Here is an 11476-nt window from a genome sequence, read left to right as displayed (position 1 = left end):
CTAAGGGTCCATAGGGTGAGGTGCATTGTCTCCCACAGAACCCAACACTGCCATCTAGCAACAGCTTGAGCAGAGAAGCGAGCACATGGAGCCACACTCTTTCTTCCACGGTGCTTTTACATGGGGTGCTTTGTTTACCTATTCAGGTACACAAGAGAAGGGTGACATTGACCACTAAAGTCCAGGACAGTGTCTGCTGCAGCCCAGGGGTCAGGAAATGTCAAAAAAGCATTCAGCCTGGTCCTGAGGCTTCAGAGGGTTTGGGTACATGGGGTCCCGAGGGAGAACCAATACAGGAGGGTTGGGGAGCCCACCCTTCAGGAAGCCCACCTTTTAGGAAGTAGACAGGAATGCTCACTTTTGGAGAGCCTGCAGTTCTGGAGGTAGATCACACCCTGTGTAGACACCATTGCTAACACTGTATTCTAGCAATGCTCCAAAACAGGGATCCTGATGAAAACAAGAGAGCCAAATGAGTGAAGGCCCAGAGTTTCCTGGTGCCTGGGGCATGTTTGACCTCACAAGCCATTTCCTGCGACCTGTATCCTTCCCTTCCTCCATCAAGACAATGGCAGCCCAGTGTTCTGGCAAACTCACTCTGACAAGCACATGAGGGTTTCCCAGAACGATCAGCAATGCTTTGGGTCTTGTGATTGCAACATTAAATCTTTTTGAATTGGACAAGAAACCCAAAAAATAACGGTCATCTTCAAATCTATCTTCATTTGACCGCACCTAAAAGACAAAAAGATGAATAAAAATAGTTTTTAAGGTTTTTTTTCTTGATACACAAAACCAGAAAGGTCAAGAAGCAACATGACCTTATTTGTGTTAAAAAAATGAGACAGGCTGATACCAGCACTATTTTGTCTGCAGACAGGGAGACCCCTAGATGCTAACAGGTTATATCTAGGTAGATGGTCTTAATTTCCTTTTTTTGCATCTGAATTTTCTATCAACAATTAGCATGTATTTGCAATGGAGATACTTTAAAAATTAGAAGACAAAGGTCTGAGAGTTAAGCTGTCCTTGTGTAGTGGTATAAAAGTCTCTGCTGGGGGCTTCTTTTAGAATCTGCCCCACTCTGCTCTCAAGCTGTCTTTCAACTATCTTTTTTCTTTCTTTTGTTTTTTTTTGAGGCAGAGTGTCATTATGTAGCCCTGGCTGTCCTGGAACTCACAGGGGGGCTTCAAAGTCCTACCTCTGCTTTCCAAGTGCTGGGATCAAAAGTGTGTGCAATCACACCTGTTTTTCACCATCTTATTCTTCCTCTATGCACTGGCTATTTCTTCCTAGATCCTTTTTACTTGGGCTCCTGATCTTTCAGGTTTCCTTAAACAATATACTACAGTCACTTTTGGAAACATGTGAGTCTAGTAGGCGAGCCTCTAGCCTGTGGTCCAGTCTGTTACACTGTAGATCAGGTCCTTCCATTTCATTTGAATGTATCTATCACTCATCAAATAACCATCCATTTCAAGCACATGTCAGCTGCCCACAAACAGAGAACTTACAGTGGAAATGACAATGACCAAGTACTCTTGTCCCTGGAACTCCTCAACTGAGCCAACCTTTATGTCAGTCAAATCCACATTTCGCAGAAGGATTTTTATTTTCTCCACCTTTAAGACAGATTAGAAGATTAAAAACAACATTGTAAAAAGCAAGATATATACCTAATACAGTTAAACCAAATACTACTATGGTTTGGGTCTGAAATGTGCTCCCTCTCCCGACTTATACTTTGAGCACTTGGTCCACAGCTGGCGGCACTATTCTGGGAAACTGTGCAGCTTTTAGAAAGTGGGGCTCGGATGGCAGAAGTAGGTTTCTGAGGGCTGCTGAAGGGCCTTTCTCGCTCTGCTCCCTAGTTCTGTGATGTGAACAGTCTCTGCCATGAGTTAGGCTAGTCACCATGTCTTTCCCACTATGATGGACTGAAACCCTCTGAAATCATCAGCCAAAATAAGTCCTCCCCTCCCCTTCGAGCTGTTTTGTCAGAGTCTCCAAGTGACATGGAATAACTAACATAGAAACCTGGAGTGAGAGAGGTGTGGCCATGGCTATGACTAAACCTGACCGGGTCAATCTCAGGCTTTTGAAGCTGGTTTGCAGGAGGAATTTAGGAACATTTTGGAGCTGTGGGCTACAGTAGTGCTAGCATGCGGTAAGCACAGCTTAATGGATGATTCTGTTGGAGTTTAGAAGAACAGAATGTTATAAATGTGGACAGTGCCATCAACTAGGGATCAAGAACTAAAAAATATGAGCCTGTAGGGGCCATTCTCATTCAAAGCACCACAGATGCCCTAAAGTTCTCTGCATGTGATGCTTAGGAAGGCACACAGTAGTAATGTGGCCAGATACAGAGCCTGGGACAACATTAGTACATCTCCCCACTGTCTGCTATCACACTGTGGACTTGTTACACTGTGGTGAGCCATACTGCTTTTGTAGCCTAAAGTTAGTGGGGCTCTGCTGTGGTTTACAAATCTTTGCTCTAGCAAGAGAACCTCAGCTTTTAATGTTTTAGTCTTCAGCATTTTTGTTGTGATGTATTTGTCCTATTAAATGTATTTTTAATTATTCAAACCCTTCTTCAGACCATGTGGGGACATGCAGGTCATTTGAGAAATATGTTCTAAAAAAGTTACAGTTGCGCCAGGCGGTGGTGGCGCACGCCTGTAATCCCAGCACTCGGGAGGCAGAGCCATGTGGATCTCTGTGAGTTCAAGGCCAGCCTGGTCTACAGAGCGAGATTCAGGACAGCCTCCAAAACTACACAGAGAAACCCTGTCTTGAAAAACCAAAAAAGAAAGAAAAAAAAAGTTACAGTTGCTTGATCACAGCGACACACACCATTCTCAGACTATACCTCTGCAGCTAGGAACCCTTGATGCCAATGTAAAGGTGCCATGGGGGTTGTTGGAGAATTCAGTCAGTTTTTCTGGCTCCTTCCAGCAGGGCTACACAGGAGCAGTTGCTCCAGTTTTGTGACAAGTGGACATTTGAGAAATGATTTTTCCTTTCCTATTTTTTTTTTCTTTAAGACAGAATTTCTCTGGGCAGCCTTCGCTGTTTTGGAACTTGTCCTGTAGACCTGGCTGGCCTGGAACTGGCTCTGTAAACCAGGCTGGCATCAAACTCAGAGATCCACCTGCCTCTGCCTCCTGAGTGCTGGGATTAAAAGCATGTGCCTCCACCCTGACAATCTGGTTTCTTGCTTCAGCAGATCTGACCATCAACGCAAAGGTTAATTGCTTTCTCTTGGCAAATGACTGACACTTATGTGAGGAGTTGTATATACCCATATGTGCAACATCCTGAGCTGAATATGGGGATAAAAAGGTCAGACAGGGTGATGGAAAGATGGCTCAGTGGTTAAGAGCACTAGCTATTCTTCCAGATGACCCAAGTTCAAATTCCCAGCAACCACACGAAGGCTCAGAACCATGTGTAACTCTAGTCCCAGGGAATCTGACACCCTATTCTGGCCTCCTTGGACAGCAAGTAATCATGTGGTATACAGATGTATATGCAGGCAACATACTTGTACATATTAAAAATCATTAAATAATGAAAAATACTGAGGGTATTTTTAAAAAGGTAGTATAAGAGGATATGGATGTAGTTCAATGGTTCAGCCCTTGACTACCATGCACAAGGCCCTGTTTGATCCCTAGCACACAAAGTATTTAAGAAACATATGTGAGCACTTGGGAGACTGAGGCAGGATGATCATGAGTTTGAAGCTGGCCTGGGCTACAAAATGAGTTCTAGGGCAGTCTCAGATCCACAGAGAAAAATCTATCTTTAAAAACTAGAAGCTGTAGTGGGTAGCCATCCCAGCATTGGCCTGGAAGTTCCAACCCCCACTGAGGCTTCGGTAATGGTCACGCCCACAAGGCGGGGCAGAGGAGGAAGCGGAAGACGAAGGATCGGGAAGAGCTCTGTCTCTTGGTTCCCGGACTCTGGACGCTGGAGGTAGACCGAGCAGAGTTCTCCAGAGAACACCGCCGGACTGCGCTATACCCTTGCCAGACCCTGTAACCTACCCCTTCATTTGTGAGTTACCCCACAAAATAAACCTCCCTTTCAACTACGTGGAGTGGCCTTAATAATTTAATCAATAAGAAGCCATGAAAGAGATAGCTTGATAGAGCCATTATGGAATTAGGAAGAAACCTGGTGCTAGGGAAATTCCCAGGAGCCCACAAGGATGACCCCAGCTAAGACTCCTAGCAATAGTGGATAGGAAGCCTGAAGTGGCCTTCTCCTGTCATCAGATTGGTGACTAACCTAACTGTCATCATAGAACCTTCATCTAGTATCTGGTGGAAGCAGATGCAGAGATCCATAGCCAAACTCTGGGCGGAGCTCCTTGATTCCAGATGAAGAGAGGGAGGAGAGATTACATGAGCAAGGGGGGTCAAGATCATGATGGGGAAACCCACAGAGATAGCTGACCTGAGCTGGTGGGAGCTCATAGACTCTGGACTGACAGCTGGGGAGCCTGCATAGGCCCAACCTAGGCCCTCTGGATGTGAGTGATAGTTGTGTGGCTTGGTCTGTTTGTTGGGCCCTTGGCAGTGGGACTGAGTTTTACCCATGGTGTATGAACTGGCTTTTGGAGCCCATTCCCTATGGTGGGAAGCCTTGCTCAGCCTTGATGCAGCAAGAAGGGCTTGGTCCTGCCTCAACCTGGTGTGCCAAACTTTGCTGACTCCCATGGGAGGCCTACCCTCTCAGAGGAGTGGATGAAGGGTAGGGCAGAGGGCACCAGAAGAGGGGAGGGAGGGGGAACTTTGGTTTGTATGTAAAATGAAAAATAAAAATAAAATGGTTTGAAATATTGTAAACAACAAACACACACCAGAAGCTAGAGAGAGGACTCAGCAAGTAAGAGAACTGGCTGCTCTTCCACAGGATCCAGAATTGAATCCCAGCACTCACGAAGTGGCTTACAAGCATCTAACTCTTGTTCCAGGGCCTCCACAAGCACTACATGCATGCGGTGCAGGGACACACATGCAGGTAAAACACCCATGCACATAAAATAAAAATCAATCTTTAGAACAAACAAGCAAGTGAACATTAGCAGAAGGAGTCTCTCAGACTCCTGGTCAGTCTCATGAAAATTAGTTGAACACACAGCCCCTGAACTAATCTACTATGCTGGACAGCTGTGCAGTGATCAAGGTCAGTGTGGAAGGCCTGGCAAGCTGTTCAGCCTAGATCAGTGCAATCTTGAGGACCGAGCTGGGCCTCAAGGACAGGTTGATGGCATATAGCACTGGGCCAGCCTGATGTCACATCATCTGTTTCCCCACAGATATCTACTAGTATCCTTGTAGGGCTTTAGGTCCAAACAAGATCTAGGCAAGATGGTGACAACTGAATAAGGAGACACAAATCTACTCCCACAAAGCAAACACACACTTGCACATTCAGTGTTCTGGAAATAATCACAGTCTGACAAGTGTTAATGCTACTCAACTTTGTGTAAGAACAGTGAGAGTCTATGCTCTGGTCTGTGGGCTCTTCCATCTGGCTGTAATCTCAGAGGCAAGCAGGCATGGAAAGCCAAGAGCTCCACTCATTGGGCTAGAAAGATGGCTCAGCTATTAAAAGCTAGGTTCACAACCAAAAACAAAACAAAAACCAACCAAACAAAAACAAAAAACTCAACAAACAACAAAAACAAGAAAAAAATAGTTAGGTTCCCAGCACCCACAGCCATCTCTCCTGCTTAAAAAAAACAAAAGAAGGAAAAAAAAAAGGCTGAGGCTATGTTCATGGCTGAGGAGACACAAAAGAGCCTAATGGGAAGCAGTGGTTTGGGAAGATTCAAATGGCCTGAGGTCTGCACTGAAAGGCACTGAGGATATATATTTAGTGAATGGCAGAGATACCCACTCAAGATGATGAGCACGGCCACTGCCGAGAGCTGGTGACCCACTAAGCTGGGCTTGTGGTACCCAAGAAGCCATGTTTAAAAACAATGAAAATAAAACTCGAAAGAGACACATACCAGAATAAGATGCCACAGACAGAGTGGAGGCAGCTATGAACCAAAGAAACAAGTGAGAATAAAGCACAATCTTCATAGTGGAGATCAGAACCCAAAGTTACCATGTTTACTAAAATTTCTAGTTCTCAACAGAAGTTTAAAAACATTCACAGGAATGGAAAATGTGACCCACACACACTCAAGAAAAAGGGCAGTGTTTGCAGGTGCTGGATCTAGCAGAGCCTTCAGGGACATTATTACCCATGTGTTTCAATAACTTGAAGATGCCACATTAAAAAACTTCATGTGCAAGTACCACAGCAGAGATTCTAGTAAGAACAGAAACGATAAAGATCTAGCCGAGACCTTACAGTTCAAAGTCTGAGCTGATAAATGACTAAAAGATACCCAACAGCAGAATAAAAACAAGAGTGAAGTTAAGCCAGCTAAGGAGACTCTTGTCTTGTAATCCTAGAATTTGGGACTCCAGGCAGGACAGCTATGAGTTCAAGGCTAGCCCGGGTGTAAAGTGAGACTGCTCCAGAAACCAATGAAAAGCAAAGATAAAACTTACAACAGATCAGCAGAAACTGTCTAACAACCTGAAGAACAGATCAAGCCTACAGTGTGGAAGAAAAGGATTCTCAGAGGAGAAAGGAGGAGCAGAAAAAAAAATATTTAGAAATACTGGTCCAAACTTCCAGAATCTGATGAAAAACCATTTATGCATCTATGAAGCTCAACAACCTTCAAATGAGATGAACACTAAGAGATGCGCTATCAGATTCATTACAGAAGATGCACGAAATACAAGGGTACTCCTACTCAGGTGCTGAGCAGGAAGAGAGGGATGCCATGTTCTGTCCCATCCCACTGGAGGATGGTGTCCCAGCCAGTAGTGGAGTCCTGAAGTCAGCAGACTATACTCTGAAAAGGAAAGTGAAGACATACAACTCAAATCAATGAGGACCCACAGTGAGAGGAGAAAAAGGGAAGAGGAAAGGAGGGGGGTGGGGAGACAGGCAGCCAGAGAGAGAGACAGACAGACAATGAAGAGAGGATGAAGCAAGACAGGGAGGTTATTAAGCTGGAAAAAGTAAAATATTATGTGCACGGATATGTGTGTGTGTGTTTATGTGTATGTATCTGTATGCATGTGTACAGCGGTCAGATGACAACCTGAGGTGTTGGTCCTTCCTTCCACCTTGAGGTAGGGTCTTTTGTTGTTTGCCACTGTGCTGGATAGATCAATCTAGCTGGTCCCAAAGTTTCTGGGGATTCTCTTGTCTCTGCCTCCCATCTCACTACAGGAGCACAGGTATTACAGGTGTGTGTTACTGTGCTTGGCTTTATATAGGTTCTGGGGATATGAACCCAGGTACTCATGTTTATGCAATTATGTTTAACACTTTACCCACTGAACCACCTCCCTGGCCTCAAATCTTACTTATTTATTTATCCATGGGTGGTATGTCCATGTTATGGCATACACATGGAGGTCAAAGAACAACTTGTGGGGATTGGTTCTCTCCTTTCATCATGTTGTCTTTGGAATTGAACTCAGGTTATTAAGCTTGGCAGCAAGTGCTTTAAACCTGATGAACCATTTTGCCAAACCCAAGATATTACTATTACTAATAAATGGTAATTCAAGTAGTGAACAAGAACATAAACACGTTTATCCTTGAGCTGGGAAGATGGCTCAGTAGTGAAGAACACTTGCTACTTTTGCAGAGGACCTGGGTTCAGTTGTCAGCACCCACTCACAACCACCTGTAACTCCAGTTCTAGGAGCTCTGATGCTCTCTTCTGGATTCCAGACATACATATGGTACACAGACAATAACACAGACACACACTCATACATAAAATAAAAATGAATCTTAAAAAAAAATGTTTAGCCTCAAAAAAGTCCAGCCAAATACATGGACTTGTTTTTAAATGGAATTGCTTTGAGTTTCTCTCCATTTAATTTGATATTGGCTACGGGCTTCTGTAAATCACCTTTATTATGTTTAGGTATGTCTCTTGTATCTCTGATCTCTCCAAGACTTTTATCATGAAGGGTGCTGGATTTTGTCAAAGACTTTTTCAGCATCTAATGAGATGGATCATTTGTTTTTTTTTCTTTTGGTTCGTATATATGGTAGATTACATTGACAGATTCTCATATGTTGAACCATCCCTGCATCTCTGGAGTGAAGCCTAACTTGAACATGTTAGATGATCTTTTTGATGTGTTCTTGCATTTGGTTTGAGAGTTGTTTTTTTTTGTTTTTTTTTTGTTTGTTTGTTTTTTTCAGAAACAGGGTTTTTCTGTAGCTTTGGAGGCTGTCCTGGACTAGCTCTGTAGACCAGGCTGGCCTCGAACTCACAGAGATCCACCTGCCTCTGCCTCCCGAGTGGTGGGATTACAGGCGTGCGCCACCACCGCCTGGCAAGAGTTATTTATTTATTTATTTATTTATTTATTTATTTGGTTTTTCAAGACAGGGTTTCTCTGTGTAGCTTTGGAGGCTGTCCTAGATCTCGTTCTGTAGACTAGGCTGGCCTTGAACTCACAGAGATCTGCCTGGCTCTGCCTCCCGAGTGCTGGGATTAAAGGCGTGCGCCACCACCCCCTGGCTGAGTATTTTTGATTAATGTTCATGAGAGAAATTGGTCTGTAATTCTTTTTCTTTGTTGAAATCATTGTGTGGTTTGGGTATCAGGGTGACTATGGCCTCATAAAATGAATTTGGCAATGTTCTTTCCATTTCTACTTTGTGGAATAATTTGAGGACTATAATAATTATATATATATTTGGTAGAAGTCTGCACTAAAAACATTTGGCTCTGGTTTTTTTTTTTTTTTGGCTGGGAGATTTTTTTGTTTGTTTGTTTTTCTAGATAGGGTTTCTTTGTGAAACAGTTCTGGCTTTTTTGGAACTCACTCTGTAGACCAGGCTGGCATCGAACTAACAGAGATCCACCTGCCTCTGCTTCCCGAGGGCTGGGATTAAAGGTGTGCGTCACTACTGCATGGTGGTTGGGAGACTTTTAATAATTGCTTCTATTTCCTTAGGGGTTATATGTCTATTTAAATTGTTTATCTGATCTTGATTTAACTTTGGTAAGTAGTATCTATCAAGAAAATTGTCCATTTCTTTTAGATTTTTCAATTCTGTGGAATATAGGTTTCTGAAGTATGACCTAATGATTCTTTTTTTTTTTTTTTTTGACCTAATGATTCTTTGAATTTCCTTGGTGTCTATTGTTATGTTCCCCCTTCTCCTTTCTGATTTTGTTAATCTGGGTATTCTGTTAGTTTAGATAAGGGTTTGTCTGTCTTGTTGATTTTCTCAAAGAATCAACTCTTTGTTTCATTGATAATTTGTATTGTTCTGTTTTTATTTTGTTGATTTCAGCCCCAGTTTGATTACTTCCTGTTGTCCTTTTGGGTGTGTTTGTTTCTTTTTGTTTCTAGAGCTTTCAGGTATGCTGTTGAATTCCTAGAAAAAGATCTCTCCAATTTCTTTATGAAGGCATTTAGTGCTATGAACTTTCCTGCTGTGGGATGTCTTTCTGTATGCTGTGAGTATGTGTTGCTCTGATTGGTTGATAAAGCTACACTGGCCTATGGCAGGGCAGGATGGAGCCAGGCGGGAAAATCCAAGAGAGATAGGAGAGAAGAAATGAAGATGAAGAGTGGGGCAGACAGTGCCAGCCACGGCCAGGAGAAGCAAGATGTAGAATACCAGTAAGCCACAAGCTACATGGCAAGGTATAGATTTACAGAAATGGGTAAAGATATAAGAGCTGGATAGCAAGAAGCCTGCCATGGCTATAGACTGAAAATAAGCCTGTGTGTGTTTATTTGGGTCTGAGTGGCTGTGGGCCAGGTGGGACAAAGGAAAATTTTCAACTACACTTTCCTGTTAGCGCCACTTTCATCATGTCTCATAAGTCTGGGCGTGTTGTGCATTCATTTTCATTGAATTCTACAAAGTCTTTAATGACCCAGTAGTCATTTGGTGGAGAGTATGTGTTTCCATGAGTTTGTAGGCTTTCTGTTGTTGAAATTCAGCTTTAATTTGTGGTAGTCTGATAGGAAAGAGGAAGTATTTCAATTTTCTTGTGTCTGTTAAGATTTGCTTTATGGCCGAGGTGCTGAGAAACAGTGTATTTATTCTTTTATGTTTGGGTAAAATGTTCTGTAGATCTCTGTTAGGTCCATTTCATTCATAACTTCTGTTAGCTCCATTATGTCTCTGTTTAGTTTTTGTTTTGATTACCTGTCCATTGGTGAAAGTGGGGTATTGAAGTCTCCCATTATTAATATGTGAGTGATGTTCAATTAAGCTTTAGTAATGTTTCTTTTGCAAACGTGGGTGTCCTTGCATTTGGGGCACAGATGTTAAGAACTGAGATGTCATCTTGCTGGATTTCTCCTTTGATAAATATTTAGTGTCCTCCCCTATCTTTTTTGATTTATTTTGGTTGGAAGGCTATTTTTTTAGATATTAGAATGGCTACATCAGCTTGCTTCTTGCATCCATTTGCTTGGAAAATCTTTTTCCAACATTTACTCTAAGGTAAGGTCTCGTTTTGATGTTGAGGAATGGTTTTTATATGCAGCAGAAGGATGGATCCTGTTTTCGTATATATTCTGTTAGCTTGTCTTTTGTTGTTATTGTTGTTCTAGACAGGGTTTCTCTGTGTAGCTTTGGAGACTGTCCTGGAACTTGCTCTGTAGACCAGGCTAGCATTGAACTAATAGAGATCTGCCAGCCTCTGCCTCCTAAGTGCTGGGATTAAAGGTATGCACCACCACTACCTGGCATCCTGTGTCTTTTTATTGGGGGGATTGAGTTCACTGATACTGAGAGATATTAATGACTAATGATGGTTAATTCCTGTTTTTTTTTTTAATTGTTATTGTTGTTGGTAGTGTGTGTGTTTCTCTTCATTTGGTTTTGTTGGTGTGAGATTATTTCCTGTGTTTTCATGGGTATGGTATAGTTAACCTCCTTGGGTTGGAGTTTTCCTGTAGGGGTCTAACATAGGTTCTCTGCATACAGGTTATTGTTGTGTAGCTTGGTGTTCTTGTGGGACTCCTTATAGTGGGAACAGGGGCTGTCTCTGATTCTTTTACATGCTTTTGGGACCTCTTTTCTCCTACTGGGTTGCCTCATCAAGCCTTAATATGAGGGAAAATTTCTAGTTTTATTGTAACTTTATATGCCATGTTGGGTTGATATCCCTGGGAAGCCTGCCCTTTTCTGAAGGGAAATCTAGAAGTGGATCTGGGGGAGAGGTAGGGTTTGGGGGCTGGAAGGAGAGGAGGGAGGGGATATAATATATGAGAGAAGAATGAAGAAAAATGAAAAAACATATAGACTTGGACTTGTGAGTCAACTGCACTACAGTATCAAGATGGAGGCTGCTCTGTTTCCAGACAGTGGTGTGGCCAATGACCCCAAACTT

At 42.8% G+C, this 11476-nt stretch overlaps 1 protein-coding gene across 1 annotated transcript in view; it reads right to left on the bottom strand.

Annotated features, from left to right (window-relative positions):
• Window positions 1-354: 354 nt before the first annotated feature.
• Mov10l1 (Mov10 like RISC complex RNA helicase 1) overlaps window positions 355-11476 on the bottom strand; it is a 74459-nt gene continuing 63337 nt past the window's right edge. Inside the window, exons 24-26 of the mRNA XM_036207610.1 lie at window positions 1515-1622; window positions 598-735; window positions 355-450 (exon numbers count right to left, since the gene is read on the bottom strand). Coding sequence (XP_036063503.1) covers window positions 355-450; window positions 598-735; window positions 1515-1622 — 342 coding nt within the window. The remainder of the gene's footprint in view (window positions 451-597; window positions 736-1514; window positions 1623-11476) is intronic.

The sequence above is a fragment of the Onychomys torridus genome, chromosome 16 (genome assembly GCF_903995425.1).
Source record: "Onychomys torridus chromosome 16, mOncTor1.1, whole genome shotgun sequence".
NCBI lineage: Eukaryota > Metazoa > Chordata > Mammalia > Rodentia > Cricetidae > Onychomys > Onychomys torridus.
Note: the sequence above shows the minus strand (reverse complement) of the source record. Positions and strands in the feature narration are given on the sequence as shown.